Consider the following 23,851-nt stretch of genomic DNA (forward strand, 5'->3'; position numbering starts at 1 on the left):
TTATTGTTTTGGCCTAAGCAATGAGTAGCGACTGACGAATCCATCCCACAAACATCATTTTCAGTTGACATGGAAGCTTAGGTAGCAGTTGCTAGGGGCAACATTTTAACCCCAATTGCAGAAATCAGAAGTGTGGGTGGCGAACTGATTCCTACCTATCACAAAGGATATAATGCTTTAGCTTCACTTCTTCTGGAAGAATTGCTGTGCTGCAAAGCAATCTTCCCTCATGCTATAAAGTAAATACCAATTTTGATTCAATGACACACAATGTAGCTTAGTTAAAAATAATCACCATTACCCCAGTGCCTTGGTAAGGTGGTGAGCAGTATTACTGAGACAGAACATGAACTTTTCCTCCTCCAGTGCTTAACATAAACCTATTTTAATCAGTCAGTAACCCTAACCCTTGCAGAATTGTTCTTGGCCATTACTTAAGAAGGATTTTATTCCTTTATGCTAGCTTTTGGTTATTTTCCTTCTCCATTTGCATTTTTACAAGATATAAGGGTTATTTTTCAATTCTAACTTCTTCAGTGTTTCACACTGTTTCATCGTATCAGCCACAACAAACGATAGGATCTTTTCTGCAGTGATTTAGCTCAGCTCCCAACAGTGTTACATCTCTTCCATATCATATTTTCTACCACATGTACTGTTCTTGATCTCTTTTTATCTGGCCTCCTCCTGCTCTCCCTTCTTTGTGAAATGCAGTTTTTAATCACAGCACTGCAACATGCATACTCATTGAATGAGGGTCATATCATTAAGGGATCTATAATCTCCTTTGTAATGGTTACCATTGCTGCTGTCAAATCCATTAGCCCAGGTTCACTTCTCCTCAGGTTGCAGAAGCTAGGTTTGATGCTCTGTCTCATCTGTGTTGTTTATCAATCTTCTCTTTGAGCTGTCTGTCCATCCCCCCTGATGGCTTTTGTAATAGATTCTACACTATGATTCAATCATCCTCTCTCTCCCTGTCTTTTGTTCCCATCATCCTCCACCTGTGTCTATCTGACATCCTGTCTTCTCTCTCTTTTATCACTCATTCGCTCAGTCAGTTATAAAGATTGGCTGATTTGGGCCTCAGTGTGGAGCTACAGTCTGAAAGTTTAAATTAACTTCTCTTTTCTGAGTTGTGGAATTAAATCCCTGTCATATTTTCAGCTTATGACTATAAAAGTAAACTTGTCTGAGTTTGCACTGTTGGTTAAAAATAACAAGCTAAGATGACAATAAACAAATACATGATTAAGTAAATAACACTCTAAGATCTGCAGTTTGTAAAATTGCAAAGAAAGTTAAGAAAAGTAAATACATCTTATAAAGTGCACTAGTTTATTTTTCACATTGGTGACCTTAGATGTACGGAAGCCCATTTCTGCCAGAGAAAAAAGTGATGAAATGTCAGAAATGATAAAAATACATCAAAATCATGACTTTGTAAATCAAAATTCTAAGATGATGAGATGGACTTTTGACTTACCAAGTCAAACTTAGAAGTATTAATTGATAGAGTGCACCATAAATCAGCCATGTCACACATCATACATACAGAATAGTCGAGGTACATTAGCCATGTGCCAATATGGGGAGGAATATGATAAAATTGCTACTTTTCTAAAGAGTTGACGAAAGCTAATGCTGGGAAATAGGACAGTGGTGCATTCTGATGATTTCATGAACCTAAACCTGTAATGATGACAAGCAGCACAGCTGGTGAACAGGCTTAAATAGAAAACAAAGGGTGTGGGTGTTTTGATGTATGTCATATGCCACCAGTGTTTTATTCACCAGTGAATATAAGATAATGGGTTGTGACTTTCTTAGTCAAATGAAGGAGACGGTCAAAAAGTTACTATTTACTGTTGGGAAATCAAAATTACCTACTCATAATCTTTTGAAAAGCTGAACTTTTCTTTATTTTCTTAAATCATAATCTATAATTATCAAAAATGTTGTAATTTTTTATCTACATTTTTGTCATTTCATTTCATTCTTCATTATTTTATACAGTGACAGTGGGAGGTAACGGTTTGAACTCTTGAGACTCTGTCTGTAACTTTCTGACTCAGTGGTATTTGGCAGCTTGACATATTCGTTTCTGCAGCAGAGACGTTGGTAGAAGCTTTGGACTCGTTTTCACTCGTCATGAATTTATTTCCTCCATGGCAGAAAAACACATTACACAAGCCGTCAAAAACTCCTGCAGGTTAAACTGGACTAACCAAACACTTTTAGAGCTGACTGACTCTAACATGCTCACTATAAACAGACTTTAAGACACTTGCTAGCCTAGCAACATTAATGCTACAAACAACCCATAATGCAATGCTCCATGTAGGAGACGGTTTTACATCAGTATTTCATCCATTCAAAAAGAAGAACTGACATTGTGAACACGTAATTGTCTAGACCCCGAATATAAGACAACCCCACTTTTTCAGATGTATCTCCAGGGAAAAAAAACCTGCCTTATATTCAGACCAATTAAACTTTTCAAATGCATTTATTCCTGTAGTTGTCTATTTTTATAGCCTCTATAGTCTAAATGTTTATCTTTATTCCAGTGTTGTCTGCATGAGGCCGACTTTGCAGCAGGAATATTGGTCGGCATTCAGACGGCACGTCATTTTTTATGTAAAGCCTGAGAGAATAACTAATGTCCCATCACTTGAGCCGCTCGCTCAGTGGTGAAGCGGCGATCAGCTTGACTCTGCAGTGGGCGTGACGTGATTACGTTACTGCGGTAATGCTGTATCTGCGGCAGCTCTACCTCCCACCTTCAGTCCATCTGCAGGTTTCTGTTTCTCAGGAAGTTCATTATCACAGTTTAAACAAAGATTGGCATTGCTAGTTCATACACACACACACACACACACATACACACACACACACACACACACACAGAGTCACACATCCTAATGGAGGAATAGATCTATTCCATTTCCTGAGGGGTGTTGCTCATTAGCATAGCTTATGAGAACTTCTTTAAAAATGCACCGGTTCCTCACATCAAGGGGTCTCTCCACTGCTGACTGTTATTTGACAGTTACACAGCTTGTTGCAAGCAAAAAGTCACATACACATAAATAAATACAGACACCAAGAAACTGAAGTTAGCACTCACACTGGGATAACACCAGGAATTTGAACCTGACTGTGTAAAATCCTGTCAGAAAAAAGACAAAAAAAATAAAATACTGTCTTCTTCTATTGATTCTTCTGTTTGGTAGCTATATATTATATGAATAGAATTATATGTTAACCACCTCATATACACTATTTCAATATTAATAATGGTATTATATATTTGATATCAGTCAAGTTTCCATCCAAACGTTGCACAAATCTGTACAAAATGTCTGGAAATTATTATTATTGCATTTTCCTTTTATCGATACTTTGTGTTGTTGTTTAGCAGGTATAATGTTTACTGTGTTGATCATATTTGTTTAGCATGTCAGCATGCTAACATTTGCTAATGTTAAAACACAAAGTTCAACAGAGGTAGATGGGAAAGTCTTTCGTTTTTCAAGTATTTGGTCATAAAGCAATATATTAGTTTATGAAAATATTGACCTGATGGTGGCGTGAGACGAAAAGTTAAGACTCACTAAAGTACATAACAATTCATCCTCTGTGGGACATGATGTCTGAACCAAATTTCATGGCAACCCATCCATTATTTGTTGAATTATTTCACTAGTCAAAACCACAAATGTCAATTTACAGGCAGTGCTAGATGATAAGTTGGGGGATCACCAAAGCTATTAGACTACATTCTCTTAGGAACATGAATGTCTGTGCAAAATTTCATACCAATATTTCAATCTGCATGAAAGCGGTTGACTGACTGACCAACAAACCAACATCGCCATCCCTAGAGCCATGCTGCAAGCATAACCAAAAATAGAACGACATAATGGCAACTTAAATAACATAATTCATCTCTTTTGCTCATATTTGGCAGTTGTGTTCAAGGTCAGTCAACACAGGATATTTGAATTTCCTTAAATACACCTCTGTCTGCTTTGAAAGCATTACTTGAACTTCTGTCCAATTTCTTTAATTTTCCTTAATGTAGGATATGGAGAGTTGATATTTGCTACAGTACCAGTGAGTGAGTACCATGTGTTTGATAAAGCAGGAATGATAAACCTGCTAATCCAGCTGAACAACGCTTGCAGTTATCATGTAACATGCAAAAAACTTACAGAATAATTCCATTTTTAATTTCTTACAGCGCTCCTGCACATCTAACCACAAAGACGGTATGAGCCCAGAAAGCAAACACACACACACACACATACACACACAGTCCTATTGTTTGGCTTCATATGGTGGGAGTCAGAGGTCATGGCAGAGGTGTTGGCCCATTTTATCATTGTCCAGTGGAGCAGATGCAGAGGAGGTTTTGTTCCTCTCAAGGCCGCTAATGGACCACAGAAAAACTTTTTTGTACTCTATTATACTCTGCTGGATTCTGACACACACACACACACACACACACACACACACACACACACACACACACACACACACACACACACACACACACACACACACACACACACACACACACACACACACACACACACACTCCAAGAGTACACTTGCAGATATAACACAGTTGAAGAGGTTGGTACAGGCTGACATTCTTATGAATACAGATGCAAACACACAGAAACACAAGGAAGTTTGGATTCTTGTCAAAGTGGTGAAGCAGTGTGAAGCTCTTCTCTGAGAGGTGAAAAGGTGACAAACAAGTAAAGAGAACACACAGCTGTTAGACAGCTGTGTGTTACAGGATGACAGAGTGGGTGTGTAAATCTGAATGAATCATGTTTCCTTCTACTGTGCTGTCTTCTTCACATATTCCTTTCCTATTTTTTCTTTGTTGCTTTGTTCTGTGACTCTTCCTTATACTACTCAACATTTTCCTTCTTTGCACTGTTTCTATTCTCCTCCCCTCTTCTTGGCTCTCATTGGTTTATAGTTGTTATTGACAACTCAGTCTATCCATTGCAGTCTCATTTTCTCTGTCGATTTCACAATCCCTCCATCAGTGACAATACACACTCCCCCATCTGTATAGACATCTATTGACCAAGTCCTTCTCTTCATTGTTTTTTCTTTCATGTTCTCACATTGATGTCTTCCACATCATAGAAGTCTACTGACAAGAGCAGTCACACCACTGTCTCCTCATTCTCAATACATCTTTTCTTCTTTCTTTCTTTCTTTCTCTACATCCCTGTGTGTGCGTGTACATATGTGTGTGTGTGTGTGTGTGTGTGCAGTCCCTATGCACTGCGGTGACTGCAGCCAATCCCATTAGCCAGATGAGCAGGCCTCCAATGAAGGGGAAAGCATAATGACAACACCAGCGTCTCTCTCACACACACTCTCCCCTCACTGCCGCTCTCCCTCCGTCTGCTCCTTCCGTTCATCCGTCACTCTCCGGGGTATGTGTGTGAGCATGGGAGGCTAGTGTGTGTTATTTTTGCATTGTTTTAGGCCATGCAATTTGAAGGAGTGTCCCCTGGCTTCTGAGCGGAAGAGTGTATTATTTTGTGCGATTTTATGTACAATATATGTGTGTTTATGAGTAACCCATAGAAGTGAGACGGCAGCAGTCAAGGGTTCACTTCCTGCTCGGTCCACTGCTTTTAAAAATACGCACTGAAGGTAGTTGTAAAGTATTGTCAGATGAAGTGGTTCACCAAGTAGTGGATTTCATGGCACTATAGTCAAGGTTTGCTTCCCATAAAGGCCACCTGAGCTGAAAATACATGCATTTCAAAGCTTGTGTGCTTAGTCTTCCTGTTTTATCTCCCATTATTCCACTTCCAGTTTAATATTTAACATATAAACGATCAAACTACAGAATTTTCTCCTTACCTTGTCTGAAAATACCGTGTAATTCTAGTGAAGTTTGGAATAGAGGAGGCCCTCCTTCCCTCATTACCTGCAGGGTCATTACCTTTGGTAATGTGTTGATGCAGTGCACGGGGACAGTGTCTTTTCATCTCCCTAACTAGCCCCATTAAAATCCATTCAGCTAATGAGCCTTCACTCAGTCCTCCAGTGATTAAGACCTACTGCTTGATCTGTACAGCACTGTCACTTACAGGCCCTGTGCTTTCATTTAGCTCCACTGTGACTCCATTACTGCATAAAGCACATGCTGACCTATACATGTGTGGCCGTATAGGGAAGAGTGGGGAGATTTGACCCTGTAGGAAGCTTCCAGGAAGCCAAAGACAAATTGGTGTTATACAATGTTACATGTTTTGAAAGAGTCCATTTTAATCACCATGTGATGCAAAGTTTCAAAAGTTTAGAAAAACGTTTGTTGCCATTTTTTACAGTTTTTATGTAGAGGGAGATTTGGGTCCCACATCAAATTAATTATAGACAAGTAACTGTGAGAAGAAAGTTAGTAGTTAATTAGTATTACAGTATAAACTCAAAATGCTAGCATGATGTTAGCTCTAAACTGTTAGGTGATTCACATTTTTAAATAACTTGATACTTGGTCAGAGGGTGTGCATCATTTTGTGCAGCCTCATTACTATTCCACCTTAAAGAGCAACTTAACAGTCAATGGAAATGGTTTTTGCTGACCTCCAGTGGTGTAACTGCACCTTGCTGCAGTGATGTAGAAGTGTACTCCAGGGTTTGTGAGTACACCGTGACATCACTGTTGGGTGTGGTTACAGGTTGAAACTTGTAACCAGAGAGGGCAGTGAAATACTGCTGTTCAGCCTGGTGTTAAGTGACTCTTTACTACTCATATCTGGAAGTTTCCTCATTTCAGCTGTTACTAGACTACAGCTTCTCCTAGGTACTATAACAGTAAATAAACATTTAATCAAAAGATTGACAAAGATAGTATGAAAGAACAATGTTTTAATGCGGGAGTCGTTAGTTAGGTTAAACCATGGGCCAGATTTTTCTCAGCATTGCTCAAGGGGGGGCAACATAGTTTTACAAGTTCAATGAAGATGTTGTTGTTTGTATGTTTAATATGTTGTTTTAGTTTGACTATTATGTTAATTAATTTAATATTGGAATAACAGTGATTTATGAAAATATATGTTCACTGTTTAAATTCCTCTTGCCATGGTTTAAGAGCAAGTCATGGCCAGTGCCGTTAACTAGAATATAGACGTAGACCAACAGTGCATGTGAATAAATCTGGTGCCCCTAATCTAGGCCTCCAAAATGCATGTGACAAAAATGATTTGTAAGTACCAATTTTTTTCAAGTCTATCTTAACACAACACTCTACATGCCATATTACACTGAAACAGGTATTGGCCACTGTAATCATCCCTCCTCTCCATACTGGCTATTGAGTGATGCCTTTGTAGAGTGGCAACACTAAGAGATGTGGTACAAAATCTACATAGGTCGTGTGCAACTATAAATTCTGAAGTTCAGTTGAAGCTAACATGAGGCGTTAGCAGTTTGGGTTAGCCAAATCAAGTGGATATTTTCGTACTGGCAGTCAAAAAGTATGTTTGTTGTCCCATTAGCAAACCTACCAAACATGCTACCAAGATGTATTCCTTTGACACAAAAAGGAAATTTTGTAGTAAAATAAGCATAACTTTGGAAGATACCAACTTGGTTTGCTAACTCAATCTTCAGCTGAACGTAAGAATGAATTTTTGCACAGAGGGAGAATTGTGGATTTCGTCCCCCATTTCTCACAGTGTAATAGCCCTCCAAAGGGATCTCTTTATGGCCAATATGGAGAGGAGGAATGACTACAGCCACCAATAATTCTTCAGCCAACATACAGCATAAGAGTATTGCATTAAGATTTTAAGTCTTTTATTTAAGACTTGCTTTAGGCAACAAGAACCACTTATTTAAGGTTAGGAAAAGATCACAGTCATGCTTAACATGTAAGCAACATTTTAATGTTGCCTCTGGTGGAAGTGGAGCTAATTACTAACTATTTAACATGCTATTGGGTACTTTATAACAGTGGATCATATTTTATAAGATTCTGATACAGTTTCCATGTAAAAAGTTACTGTATAAAGCAACTAGTAATTAGAGCTGTGAGGTAAATGTAGTAGAGTAAAAAGTATAATACTTATACTCTCTAAAATGCAGTGAAGTAGAATTATAAAATAGTATTGAACTGAAATACTCAAGGTGAGTACACCTATCTAAAAATTTGAATAAATGTACTTAGATACATTCCACCGTTTATACACACTAAAACAACATAACATCCACTTTGCTTCTCAGAGACAACGGCCACTAGAAGTCACTCTGACCTGTACGATTATGAAAAATAATGCACACTGCCGAGTTTGTTTTTTAATGACTAAACACCTCATTGTGGATTATGCCATTTTACTCAACTAGATTACTCTAAGAGATTACACTCATTACTTTTCTTCAAAGCTGCCTCAAGGAAAACGTTGCTCATCTCACCCCACTCCTCAACACATCAGCAGAGAAATGCTTCAGTGTTGCCATTATCATATAGATGACTTCCAAACATGTAGCTGCACTTCTGGGCACACACTCCCAAACGGATATGCCATACACACGTATATGCATAAACTCACACCTTCCCATACAAACAATTCATCTGCACCAATCAGCTGACAACAAAATTAGTGAAACACAAATCAGCTAATCAAGCGAAACAGCCACACCTGTAACACATGTTGATTAGTTGACAGTACTGATGATCAAGGACACCACCTGAGTCTCTCATTCATTTATTTACCCTCCCTCTCCCTTAGCCCACCCCCTGCCTTCTTCCCCCTTTTCCCGTCAATTAAATTCACTTCACAAGTGCTTTGTTGGCGGGACCTTCAGGGTGCTGTTGCCAAGGCGCTTTTGATTTAATATCTGTCATGCACAGGGAAAAATTAAAAAAAAACAAAAACAGGAGGAAACAACAACAACATGCCTCCAGGTTCATATGGAGCCTCACAGTGGGAGAGGGGGGCATTTGTCCCCCCAGGGCAGATTAAATGTGCGCACCCAGTGGGGGCACGAGGACACACCACACTCTATCGTCTGAGGGAGAAGACACAGCTTGAATACATAAATGAATGATCCATTTTCTCTCCTCCTGCGCAACATTTTGCTCACCCCTCTGCTGCCTCTCCACTGTGAGTCACTCTGGATCGGAGGGAGTCACTCTCTAACTGCTGGGTCCTCTTGACTCCTCACTATTTGCTCTCCATCACTGTCTCGCTCTTGTTTTCTTTCTTACTTTTCTGGCTCTTAAGAGGCTCAGAGGGCAGATGGAAAAACAGAAAGTTTGTGCCAGATGGAACAAGATTACAGTTAGACACAGTAGATGTCACTTAACTTAAAGAGAACACAAGAGGAAGAGAGCTGCAGCCTAACATAAAGGGTTGTGTATAGCACTAGGATGGGTTCTTTTAGCTTTGTACTATAGCAGATGCCCTTTCTTGTGCTTTATTTAATCATCCTCTGTGGAGCTGTTTGTTAACAAAACACAACCAGTTTTTTGGGACAAAGCCCATATGAGTAACAGCATCTTAAAATATGAGGGTAATTAACCAATTCCTCTTATATCCTCCATCCTAGGGTTCTACATAACTATATGCTGTGGCGCATTGTGGCAGCGCTCAGCGAACATCTGTCCACGGCCTTCCGCAGCACCATCCATGAGTTTTCTCGGGAGATTGACGGCACTGAGCAGCAGCTGGAGCTGGGCAGGCTCTGCCTCACCCAGGCCAACAAACACTTTGGCATGGCCCTTGGAGCCCTGTTCGTCCAGCAGCACTTCTCCTCACAGAGTAAAGCTAAGGTAAGGGTGGAGATGGAGAGATGGTGGTGATGGCTGCTTGTTGGGACAGAGGGATAATAGGTGCATGAATGGATGGATGGATGGATGGATGGATGAAAGCTTTATTTTTGTCTCGTTTTCAAAAAACATTTTACCCATATTCATTAACTGTACTAAACAGTAGCTAAATTCCACTCATCTCTCCAGTAAATTTGAAGTGAACTTTTGAAATTTCAAAGATTAAAATGTGAATTGCACATATAGTTCTGCACAGGACCACAACTAAGACCCATACCTGACTTGTGTCTGTGTCTTTAAAACCTTAATCCCCCAAAACCCAACTGGTACTGCCAAATCTGAGACCCAAAACTGACCAGTGGCTTTATTTTTGCCAGCTAATGCAACACATTGGCTACACTCTCTTTGCCTCTTCTGGGCATTGCATATCTACATGCAACACATGACTCAAATGGATATTGGCACAGTCGGAGAGAATGAGAGAAATTGCTCAATAAATTACATTTGAAAATAACCAAACGCAAAACCAAGCTGAAGCCCTGAGCTTTACAAATGATCTGAACCTGACCAGAGGCCAAATACTTTGTTGGGATTCGTTGGATTTGGGTCAGGAAGCACAACTTTGTTGCATGAGATTCCTCTTGTATCAGTGCAAATAAACTGGCTTTCTGAACATGTAACTACAATGATTAAAAAATAACAACAAATTATAGTTGGCAAGTTAGCCAAAAAAGAAATGCATCTGATCATATTCTAAAGCCAGAAACAAATCTAATATAACACCATCGACACTGAAGTTTATTAATACACTGTGTGTGCTTCAGTGTTTATATTATTCAAACAGTGCTATCTATTGGTTATTTTTGGGAGATTCTTGGATACAAGTACTGATTTTATGTCTGCCAAAGTGAAGCTGGGGTACATTTCACAGGAACTGACTGTTGTAGCCTATTATTGAAAGCATTTAACAATATAATACACAATTTACTGACTACATGGGAGATTTAAAACATACAACAACAACTCATACAACATTTTAAAGACTGTAGTGGACAGAGCCAATTTTGAACAGGAGTTTTGCAGTGAGACTGAACCGTGTCAAGCTGTAACTGCCTGATCTGTCATGACTTATTTAATGAAGATGTTTCCATCACTACTTACTAAACCAAAAAAAAAAAAAAATACAGTAATGAGAAATTTATCTGCAATTTCCAGTGACTGCATTAAAAGATAGTTGGAAAAGAATCTCAGTTATAATGAAACCACACAGCTGTCAAAGACAGTAAGAGGAAAATCCACAAAACTGACCTTGGCCTTGAATTGATTTTTTTTTAGGACTGTAGCCTACTACTGAAAACATTTAACAATATTTCTTATTGACAGAGACATTCACAATCTTTGGAAACATATTTTCAAATTTCATAACTTATGGGCTCAAATTAGGGTCAAATATATTGTAGCTGTGTATCACCATATCTGAATGTGTGAAAACATATAAAATGTTTATATATAACATTTTGATCAAATGAATTCAAATGTTTTAACACACACACACATAAAGTTAGTGTTTTGAAAAGAGGATAGCTATAAGGATACACTCACTGAATGGAATGTGTGTGTGTGTGTGTGTGTGTGTGTGTGTTGCCTTTCAAACCAGAATTACGAGGTGCTTCACAAAATACACTATCATACAATATAGGTTTAGGGTAGGCTTTTCTAGAGTCTTCAGCTCCAGTAGTACCAGGGATCATGAGGAATATACACCGTTTGGCCATGTTTGAGTTCAGTTAGTGGGACTACGCAGTCGGAGCTCCAGTCAAGCACCGAATGATTCAGTGAACAAAATTTTTTAATGAACTGATTTTAGTGATTCAGTACACTGAAAAGAACAACCCTGTAGAAAGGCTCCATGATTGGATAGTGAAATGATATTCCTGATTGGATATGTTAATATGTCAATCTGAGCATCCCCATTGGCTATTCAGGAGGAAGTGTCAAATGTGGGACAAAAGTACTTGTACCCATAGGTTTGATTTGTACTTGTAGATTTGATTTGTAGCTGTTAACTTGGGATTCACACATACAATTGAGTTCTGTGTGAACTTTTTTCACCCACAAACAGATAGATGTGCAACTGCAAACCTTTTTTGTAACTGCGAAACCTTTTTTGTAACTGCAAACCTTTGTGCAAATCTTCTTTATGCATTCACACACAGAGATTATTTGTGCAAATACTTTTCATTTGTTCACAAAATGTCATGCACAGCTACAGATCTCCTTTCAAAAAATTAAATGTATTTGTTCAGATATTTTTTACACATTCAGACATTTGAATTAATTTGATCAAAACGTTTTTACACATTCACATATTTGAATGTATTCATACAAAATGTTTTCACATAGTCACATATGGTGATACACAGCTACAGTACATTTGACCCTAATTTGAGCCCATAATAACTTTCCCACACTTTTCCATGACTGTTGCAACACTGGACCTCTTTTCTGATCTTGTTTCTATATCATTATTTTCTACTTTATAATTTTCTTTGGCTCCTTGGGGCAGGGGTGAGGCTCCAGCTGGGTATTTTGACACAACCTGATGATTTTGATTGATTCCCAAACTGGGATCTGGAAATGCCATCCATGCCAATCATAACTTGTTTCTAGCTCTTATCCGCTCCACTTTTGATTTCCATTTTGCTCACTGCTTAGGTCAGTCACTACTAATTCCCCACCTCTGACCTTCCATCACCTTTGGTCCCTTTCTCTTTCACCTTAATCCTCCCCCATATGTATTCTTATCTCAGTCTCATGTCCATTCTAGGACATGGGGATATGATTTCCAATGGGATTTCTAACCTCTGTAACCTCATACTCTTTCTTTAAGCCCTTCATCATCTCCCCTTCTTCTTCTTATACGCTTACTGTCAACCCTATAAGCTTCATCTTACAATGAGCCACCTTTCTTCTTCTCTTGCAAACTTCTAAATCTCCCTTGCTGCCAAAGCCCATGACTATAAAGCATGCAAGTCTGACACAAGTTCTAGGTGTTAATTACTTTTTATGTACTGTACCTTAATTGAAATTTAAGTTCCCAAGCTTCTAATGTTCCATTTAAGATTCCAATAAGATACAAAGTGTAAATTTCAATAAGGCTTGAAGCTAGTGGAGCCTTTCTGATTAATAAAATAATAGACAAGAGGGATTTTTAGCATGAAGCCTAGAGTATGGCAGGTTTTTGTAAGATGAAGTGGGTGCTAATCCCATTAGAATCTAAAAATCATCCAAACCATCAACAACTTCTCATGTGGGAAAACTTCAAGCTGGGTTATTTCATTTCTGGTATTGTCCATGTCCACACTGATCATTTCCCACTGTCGGTAGACATCAGTCTATACTATGTTGGCATGCCCACACAGGTTGGAGAACCTGTGTACCTGTGAACCAGCCAGTGGCTGTGTGTGTAGCCTTGACTGACTTGCTGATGCTGCTTACCTCAGCATAAACAGGAATTAATGAGTCTCAGGAGCTGAAACTGAGAGTCAAGAGAAAAGATCACCTTTCTTGTTATCCTGAATCACCAACGTAGGGAGACATAACATGTCCCGGTGTCTTTTAGAGATAGAATGAGAAAGCACCAGGAGAATTCTTCAAAACTAACTAAAAGTTTGGACAGCAGACGTGCCTCAACCCTGCTGAAACCCTGACACTGGTATCATGCAATTCTGCAAAATCTTGTATTGCGTTCACTGACAATTTTAAATGTCCAGTGCTAAAATATTTTAGAATTACTTCTTTCTACATTTACATACATCTGCGCATGGCAACTACATACCCATATAAGATGGCGGTTATGGCAAGCAAATAAACTATGGTCAAGGTATGTTCAAGGTTAGGCAAAAAAAAATGTTGGTTAAATATTAGGTACCTGGTGCTATCTACACTGATTCTTCTGCATGCTTGTTTTTGTTCATTCCACACGGATATCTAAGCATGTTGGAGCACTGCCCAGTATCCATATGAATTATATTCATATTGTACAAATCTGCAAGGCATGATTAATGTCCACTGCCAACAGTCAGTGTCAGTGCAGCAAGCAGGTATAACTTTAAAGAGTACCACACTGATTTAGCATAGCACTTCTACAACATCATCAACTTCACGATGGAATGCAAAAAAAAAAGGAATGATGTAGTCGAACCAGAGATACCGTCTTTTTTTATTCTATGCATTCTTCTTCTTTGTCAAAACCTTGCAACTACATTACCCACAATGCAACCTGACTTGATTCACTTGACTGTACAGATTTGAATCAAACCGTGTAATCACATGACGTGATGCTATTGGGCCCAAAAAGACTTTCCATAGACTTACATTTTGAAAGAGACATCTGTATATCTGCAGATACATTTTTTTAGTGTCACAACCCTCGCAAATTTACTCATTTCACTATTAGAATTTGATCCATACGGTCCGATCACATTTCAAAAGTCTAGAAGAGCTGCATGATATAATCATTTTATCCCCATTCAAGTAAGCAGGGGACTAAACCGGAAGTTAGCCATCTGGGCCAGTGGAAGTCTCTAGTGAGCATGCTGTATGGGCACATTGGGTCTATAGAGCGTGTGCAGTATATTTTCATCTGGGTAACTTCCTTACAGTGCTACTGAGCAACTTTCATAGGCATGAACGGGGCCCTGCCTCCGATGCTGTATCCAGTTCTTATTATACATACATGATTTGAGTGTGTTATGCTAGTAACATATGTAATTTCAAGCTGCTAGCCTCAACCTGAGATGCGGAGCAGGCTTGCTCAACTTTTCTCAAATATGCAGTAGTACTCCCAATACCTGTAAACAGACTCTGATGTGTAAAACCAGTGGAGTTCCCCTTTAATTGATCTCTAAATACCATTGATGGGATCTACAGGAATTTGAAAACAATCCAAGAAGGAAAAAAGACAATGTGACAACTCAGTAGCTTACTCACATAATGACATCTATGTACTCTACATGTTGCAAGCCTTATGGCAATTTTTATCCATGTCACACAGTAATTTGCTGGTTATCGCCCTACAAGTTAAAGCATCCCATTTCAGTCAGCTGCACCATTCCAGTTGTGTTGGTGCTTAGAGCTGGAAAATAGAAACATGCCTCCATTACGTTTTTAAAATTAAAGTGAAATTCAGTGATGGCTGAATGCACTGGCTTATGGTTTATGGTGTGTTTCAGCTGCACATACGGTCAGTAGTAATCTGATATTGGACATGGGAATTTGAATTTAAGACAATGGACTGATCAAATCTGCAGCAAAGCTGGCAGAAAAACCACCAGTGTAGGCAATCTAATATAACAGAAATCCAAATGATCAGTTAGTTAGAGTAACACAGGCAACCCTGCTCAAAAGAGTTGTGCAAAAATGACCTTACACTGTAATTACACCTTTAATTATTTGGCTTTGGGGGATTCTACAAGTTAAAGACTCTGAAAATGTGGCTTCAAATATTCAGTTATTCTCTATGATATTAAATATTTATAACTACATACACATTATTTATTAAGAGTATAACATTGAAGGAAGAAAGCTAATTTGCTTCTTCAAGATCATGTGGGTGTGGTTTGATCAGATTTAGTGACCAAACAACCAATCGACCGTCATCAGATTAAAATATTTCTAAATTCTGACTGGCACAAGGGAGTGACATCACATTTTTTCACATTTTCAACTGAGCTCCACCTACTTAAAAACTGTGAGAAGAGCACAGAGAAAAAAAAGAAATACAGAAATGTAAAATAACAAAAACTGTTCCAACTTTAGCTGAAAATAGTGTAGGCGCATTGAGAAAATATGTTTTCAGGGGTTTTAAAACTTCTTCCGATGATGTGATCTCCCTCCAGGTACAGGAGCTGGTGGAGGACATAAAGCACGCCCTGGACCTCCGGCTGCATGAGCTGGACTGGATGGATGAGGCCACCAAGGAAGCTGCCAGAGCAAAGGTTCGGAGAACGAACTCAGCTCCTCTATCACGAACATGAATCCCTGCCAGATCCGATTAGTATTTGAAAAGGATTTAATTATTTCTTGCAATTCTTTTCTTTCTGGGGGTTTGATTGATTGCTTGGTTAGATGGAAGTGTGTGATAGAATACATCAAGGACTTGACATTGAGAAGTGAGGATCGCCTAATCCGGATCTCTCTGTGGTGCTGATTTAGGGTCTGCACTGCAAGATATCCCCTCTAATACTTTTACAATCTGAAGTTATAATCCTTTTAGAGGGCCATGGTGAATATAAAGAGCTTCCCTATAATCCTATTACATTGGGTTTGCTTGATTAGTTGATGCATGGGTGTGTGCTCGGATGGTTGTGCGCCTGGGTCCAGAAACAAGTGTGTATTGGTGGTTATTAGTTACTGCAAGTGGATGTACGGTGGTGTTGGGTAGGTTTACTTGTCTCCCTCTCTTTCCCTCCATCATCCTCTTCTCCTCTTCCCCCCCAGCTGAAACACATGATGGTGATGACAGGATACCCTGACTTTCTGCTCAAACCAGAGCTCATAGACAAAGAATATGGGGTGAGTCATGAGCCTCCTATTTCATTCTGCACTGTCCGGTCTTCCTCACCACACACGAATACCCATACATCATACACACAAATACTATTTCCCAGCATCCCCCTCTGTCTATCTCTGTTTCTAGAATGATTTTCCATCAGGCATTACCATATATCCTGGGAGATTGTATTCAGATGGAGCAAAAATACATCATGCACAGGAATGAATTAACCCAAGAGACACTGACAACTCCATTCAAATATATATAATAAAATACATTAAGTATGTTGATCTGAGCAGGAAGCACATGCAAAACCTGGGAACAGGCAGCCCAGCCCTAAAAACTATGCAGTCAAAAGTTTGTTGATGGAGAACTGTACACTGAACTTGTAGACAACTATGTTGGTTAGCATCAGTGATGGAAGGAAACTAAGAATCCAAGTAAAAGACAGAAAATGACCTCCCAAACAGGTCAGTGATAATACAAAAAAAGCAGGGTAGCTCTGCATAAAAGTGAGAATACACTAAATATGTGCCCAGATAAAGGCCTTTAATGACATGGAGAGCATAAAAAAGGCTTGGATTGGACTTGATGCTGCTTGAGGAAGAGTGCCAAGCTTGAAACGTGTTGCAATCCAGAGTAGCTGCTGATACAAGCCTTTTTTTGGTTGTTCATTAGTAGCGCTATGGAGCGATGTTTGTTCTTGAGCACGCATACCGGTGTACGGGTAACACAATGCATATTTCTGATGTGCTACTGATCTACAGGTGGCAGAAACGTGCCAAAAAATGCAGCCATGCATCAGCAATGATGTGCTAGCACGTGAACATGGATGTAAACAATGCAGGTATCAAAATGTTCCAAGAAATCAGCTTTGCAATTGCCTAGCAAATGTGTGGAATCCATTTTTTAATATTTTAAAACCTATATTGTTTACCATACATCCATGTTTGCTAGCTAGCTATCAGCTCATCTGCAACGTTTCTTGGTGCATTATCATCAGTCAGTGGAATAGTATGGAACCATTGGGCTGAATATGTATCACGTTGCCCGTATGCTTACGTATGTGCATTTACATCCTTGTAAAAACAGTGCTCCACAGCACTACTAGTGGTCAAAAAGTCCACAGGGTACCTTTAAGTAAAGGATCAATATACTTCCTTAATGTGTATGCATTGCATTTACACAGTTCATAAAATTTGTTAAACTTGACTGGACTTGAGCCCTAGTACACACCACTGGACTGCTGATGACAGTATATAATAGGTGACTCTGCTGTTCACAATTGCTACAGTACAGTTGCATTAAATTTGATGTGGGAGAAAAACCTGCCAGCTTTTGAAGCATTTATCTTACCTTAAATAAATAGTTTTTGAGAACATTTATGGGAAATAAGCTTATCAGCTGTCTACAAATCAGATGAGAAAATCAGTACCACTCTCATGTCTGTAAAGTAAATATGAAACTACTATCAACTGCTGGTTAGCTTAGCTTACCACAAAGACTGGAAACAGGGAAACAGCTCAACTGTCTCTGACCAGAGGTAACAAAATTTGCCTACCAGCACTCACTCTGAACTCAACTGAACTTTATTCATAAGCAGAGTGTTGCTTCACCTGTATCATTGGCTCTACTCCTTACATTACTTAAGTACACAGACTCAAGAGTTGGACGATGCTGCGAAAACTCCATCTGCTACCACAATTTTCAAATAGCAGTCTGTCCAGATGTGTATTTTTGTCACAAACTGACAGAGGCACATCTGGCCCTGTGAGACTAAACAAGCAAGAGATTTTTTTAAAAAGCAAGATGATGTGTTTACTGTCAGTTTAAAAGACAGAGATGTTGCAAAAGTATTACATTAAATCCCTTTGGCAAGTGAACAAAACCAATTGTCGATCTGTGTGCAATAAACTACTGCAAGTCCATTTTCAAGTTAGATGTTGAATCATAAATAAGTTGTGTTACAGTTGCCACAGAATACCACCATTTACAAAGTAACAGTAAATTAGTAGCTGACTTGGTGGTTCTGTCTGGCCACCACACTTAACACACTTCCACAAACACCCAACTAATACATACACTAAAGGTTTACATAAACTTACTTCATATCTGTGGCTTTGCAGTTTGATGTGGATGAGAAGACCTACTTCAAGAACATCCTCAACAGCATCAAGTTTAACATCAAGCTATCAGTCAAGAAGATCCATGAAGAGGTGGACAAGACGGCGTGAGTTTCATATCTACACATCTTACACAAGCTACAACAGCTAGCCAACTCGGCTAACTGACATGCGGTGCAAAGCAATTAAAGTAGGTTAATATACTTTAAATCCTGTCCGAGCTCATCCAGCTGAGGCTCACACAGTTACACCACTTTGAGTGTGTGTCTCTAATATGTTTGACATGCCTAACATGTGTCCATGTGCATCCCTGTTTAGTTTGACATATTTGTTGATGCACCACTAAATCAAACCAACAGATACAAAATTGACATACACAGCTGGAGAAAATCCATTTGATTTACTTATCTATAGCAGCCAGGCAGCAGAAAAGTGCTGTGGGGTATACGGTTCATTTTTTATAAAATACAGCCCGCTACGCCTGGATTGAGTGCTTCTCCGCTATGACAACACATTACAGTCACATTAGTATTCCAAGGTGCTCAAAACAACTGTACAGTATCATTAGCCCACACTCAACGCCCTGAAGAGTTAATTCACATACTCCCCCTTTATCGCCAAAAAGTGAACCTTTCATCCCTCAGTTTGTCTTGTCACATGGAAATAAATAAATAAACACTCCTCCTCCTCCCTGTGTTTGTCTCCCTTCCATCTCTCTGCAGCGCATGCAGAGCCATCAGTCTTTCACTCCTAGAACAAGGGCATCTCACAGTTTCAGAGTCATTTGGGGGATTTTGTGCCAATCGACTGGTCTGGCTTTAAGTGGATTAGCATAAAGGAACTGTCCGTGTTTTTATATGCAGAGAGGAACTTTGGCCATGGGACCTCACACACAGAATATTTCTCACCAGGGGGTTTAGAGAGTGAGAGAGGCCAGCCTGGTATCACTAAATGAATATGAATTATATGAATAACACAGCAATTTCTTAAGTCATTTTGCACGTTATCACTACACATTTTATGCTTTTCACGTGTCATTTAACGCCGTTTAGTCCCCATAGACTTCCATTGCAACCCAGTATCACGGCAGTCCACATCTAGTGACTGTCAAGTTTCTTTCGGCAAAAACAAACACTCCAGTTTCAGTATGAATGCATTTTGATGAAATTTCTAGTGAGAAATATTCATTCAGTGCATGTATATGATGTAGTAGTTTGTCAGTTGTTACAAAGATTTTTTCAGGCTTTCTATTGTTGCTATGACGGTTGCTATGGACACTGTTGCTGAAACCACGTAGTTGCATGTTGTTTGAATTATTGTCTTTGCGTTGTGTAGTTATCTGAGCTGTTATGTTATTTGTGTTGTTTTATGTAACTGTTTGATGATGTTCTTTCAATCAAAAACACAGATTTTAGAGCATCCAAGGGAGGAACTGAATTTCAAATCCAGAGTTTGAAGCTTTGCGATTGGCTGACTGGAGGATCCACTGCCTGGAAGTGTTTTCCTCACTGTCACGGTGTTAAGGTTTTCTTTTAATGATATCTTTAACATTTCTCAACACAAAAACATGAAAGTGTCCTTGATAACTCAACAATATGATAGGTTGATGTTAAGGCCATCAGTTTTAATTATTTGTCCTTTAATACTGATAGTTTTTTTGTCAGGTTTGGATAGCGGAAAACTAGGTAAGTACCTTGTGTTGTGGGTAACTTGGCGCGTTTGACTACTGTTGTGGGTTTGTCTGTGGTTGGTGGTCTCCAATTCAAATCCAAACACCACTATCTCTGTTAAGAAAAGGCATTTTATAGCCTGTGACTGTAAAATGTTGCTCATTTAATTTCCAGGAATATGTGGCTGAGGATATTTAATATGAAATCTTTATTAAATACACTTCCAACGTTGTGTGTGTGTGTGTGCATCAACTCTTGTGCCATGGCCATATAAACGGGATGTAGACGGGGTTATCCCTCATTTAATCCCTGCACTTGTCACTTTCATATATTTCATCAAACTGGACTTTAGATTGTGCATTACATTCAGGCTCCACTGATACATAATTTAATTATCTATGCACATGTCACATTTAATTTTTGCTCTTGTCACCTTCATATATATATTTATTCATATTCATTCATATGTATATATATATTTCATACACTTCATTTCTTAGCACAGTCCATATTTCCTTTGTACAGTCAATATTTCAAGTTTTATATCCCATTTCAAAACTATTACTATTCTATTCTGTAAATAGATTTTAAAATTTCAATTTCATTTTAATATTACTTTGTTTATTTCATTATAATTATCAATATTAATTTTACCTGACTTTTGTTATTATTTTGTTTTGTTATATTCTTCTCTTTTACACTTTTTGGGAGCATTCTTTGTATGCTTGCATTGGCTAATAAAAGGCAAGGCAAGTTTATTTGTATAGCACATTTCAACAAGGCAATTCAGATTCTGATTGAATGGACGATGTCATGCTGACATAAATCCCAAAACCGAGAATCATAAAGATAGAAAAATCTCCAGGGTTGTGTGAATAGTAGCCTATGCCCTAACCCTAACCCAAGCACTTCCTCCAAGCCTGTAGTAATGGCCTAGATTATCGGCAGTATTGTAAACTCTGAAGGTGACTATTTTGGTCATTATTTCCACTAAAAAAGAAAACAGACAAACAAAAAGCTTCATTTTATATCTTGGGCTTTCTCTGAAACTAGGCCTGGGACGGTTTGTGTCCATGAAATGAGAAAATTAAAACTTTGTCGTAGAGCTCAACCAAATACATCGTTGGAAAGGTCTCAGACTGGAGAGTAACATATGTCAGTATGCAGATTCTACATGGCTCCTGCTTTGAAATACTGACCTTTGAACCTTGACTACAGTGCATGTTTGAAGGCTTATAATTCAGCAACAAAACAGGCCAAAGACATGAGACCAACAGTTATAGAGAGATACTGACCTCAGCTATCATGTGAGTATAGTCAACAACTGTGCTGTCAAATATAGGTAAAATATGGTTACAATTAATTTTCACCCATTTAACAATTAGATATTTAAAATCTGATTACACAAATGTGTTTACCATCCCCTTAAACTCCTCAGTGTACTTTCAATTTAGTATTTACAACCTCCTATTCTAGGAAAAACACTAATATTTTTTAAAAACTACAGTTCCCTAGAGCCGTGCCATGCAGATTGATACAAATCAGCACTACAGTTGTAGTTCTTTCAGTTTGCAAAATAAGGGTCATAAAAACATATGTCTACTGCATACATCAAATATCTAGTATAGCCAAACTAGTAATTACACCGCATCTATATGATGTATCTTAAGAAAAGGTAAAGGTGTTGGTCTCAGATATTTTAGCTAAAACAGGAGTCGAACGCGCCAAGTCCACCCATAACACATCAACCAACGTCAATGAGGCTCTGGGTAATCGAAAACCGACAAAAAAACCCCCAAAAATGTTATTTCTCAAAATCAAAGGAGAAATAATTAAAACTGATGGCCTTAACATTAAATTCATATTATTAAGTTATCAGGGACACTTTCATGTTTTTGTGTTGAAAAATGTTAAAGATATCATTAAAAGAAAACCTTAACACAGTGACAGTGAGGAAATCGCTGCGGCAGGTCCTCCAGTAGGCCAATAGCAAAACATCAAATTCTGGATTTCAAATTCAGTTCGTCCCTAGGACGCTCCAAAATCTAGGTTTTTTATTGAAAGAGCATCATCAAACAGTTACATAAAATACAAATAACACAACAGCTCAGATAACTACGCAAAGACAATAATTCAAACAACATGCAACTAGGTGGTTTCAGCAATAGCAGTGGCTATAGCAACCACCATAGCAACGATAGAAAGCCTGAAAAAATCTTTGTAATAACTGACAAACTAAACATCATATACATTCTCTGCATTAATATTTCTCGCTAGATATGTCATCAAAATGCATTAATACTGAAACTATCTTAAAATATTTCATATTTTAAGATGAGGGGGGGTTGTTTTTGCCAAAAGAAACTTGACAGTCATGTGACGTGGACTGCTGTAACACTGGAAAGCAATGGAAGTCTTTGGGGATTAAACAGCATTAAATGACACATGAAAAACACAAAAAGTGTAAACATGACACATAAAATGTCCCTAAAGGTGGCGTGCTATTTATATGCTATCCCATGAGATCACGTTGGACAGGCAGAGGCGTTTGGGATTCTGTTCGGGATTGGGGTGTGTTTCGAGGAGGTAGATGAGTAATCTGAGTGTGTGAGTGTGTGTGAAGGATCCCATCTTTAAAACCCTGTTTATTTGACTCCTGTTTTTATCCTCAGGTGGCTTCTCCCTCCTCAGGCCCTTAATGCCTACTACCTCCCTAACAAGAACCAAATGGGTGAGTGCGTGACTGTTCATGGCACATACTGATATTTTTGTTCTCTCTGTCATCTGTCTCCACACACAAGCGCAAACACACACACACACACACACACATCTCTCCCATTGCCATTCTGCACCATGACATGGACCATGCATTAGTTACACGCAATTACACCATGTTGCCGTCTGTTTTCGACAAGTCAAACGGCCAAGTCAAAAGCGTCCACCTCCTCATATCATATTCCTTCTCATCACTCACTTTCTGCTTCGATCTCCACCTCACATACTTAATACCACCCTGGAGGAAAAACAAGCGGTAACACCTTCCTGAGTTTTAACAAATCTAGCCTTGCGATTTCACCCCTCCCTCCTTCCCTCCCTCCCTCCCCGTCTTCTCCCAGGCTCGGCCCACTGTCTGTGTCTGCCTGCCTGCTGGATTAAATCTCTCGCTGAAAAATCAATAGTGTGCTCGCAAGCTGATGCTAGAGGACAGGAGGAGTCAGACAAACACAGTCATCAGGGCCCCCTGGGTCATTTTTTTTAACCCACACATCATTTCTCTCATTTCATGTGCCGCCGCTTCAGTGTTCAGCTCTTGTTCTTTCTCCTTTGTATTCATTTTCATACTCTCTTTTTCTCTCTAATCAAATTTTTTTAATCGAATTATTTTATTTTTATTATTACATTAAATATTAAATTATTCTTAAGCTGCAGATCCATATTTTGGCTTCCTTTATTTCATATCTACAATCTGGTTCTGTTTGAAGATAAAGAGACAAAGACAGAGGCTTAATCAAAAGCTGCTCTCTTACATATACAGTCCATTTTTGTCTCTTCATGGAGAGCTTTATTAATGTAGAGTCAGTTTTTTACTTTGACTTGATTTGCTAACAGTCAAAAAATGTAATTATGTTAAAACTGGACCATCCTACAGTATGTTAACCAACACATATTTAAGTCTGCAATTATA

At 38.7% G+C, this 23,851-nt stretch overlaps 1 protein-coding gene across 1 annotated transcript in view; it reads left to right on the forward strand.

Annotated features, from left to right (window-relative positions):
- The window catches only part of LOC122984679 (endothelin-converting enzyme-like 1), a 46,373-nt gene that overhangs the window by 12,898 nt on the left and 9,624 nt on the right, over window positions 1–23,851 (forward strand). The window contains exons 7-11 of the mRNA XM_044355272.1: window positions 9,598–9,820; window positions 15,718–15,816; window positions 16,319–16,393; window positions 18,500–18,603; window positions 22,839–22,897. Of these exons, the coding sequence (XP_044211207.1) occupies window positions 9,598–9,820; window positions 15,718–15,816; window positions 16,319–16,393; window positions 18,500–18,603; window positions 22,839–22,897 (560 nt within the window). The remainder of the gene's footprint in view (window positions 1–9,597; window positions 9,821–15,717; window positions 15,817–16,318; window positions 16,394–18,499; window positions 18,604–22,838; window positions 22,898–23,851) is intronic.

Source organism: Thunnus albacares, chromosome 6 (genome assembly GCF_914725855.1).
Source record: "Thunnus albacares chromosome 6, fThuAlb1.1, whole genome shotgun sequence".
In the NCBI taxonomy this organism is placed as follows: Eukaryota; Metazoa; Chordata; class Actinopteri; order Scombriformes; family Scombridae; genus Thunnus; species Thunnus albacares.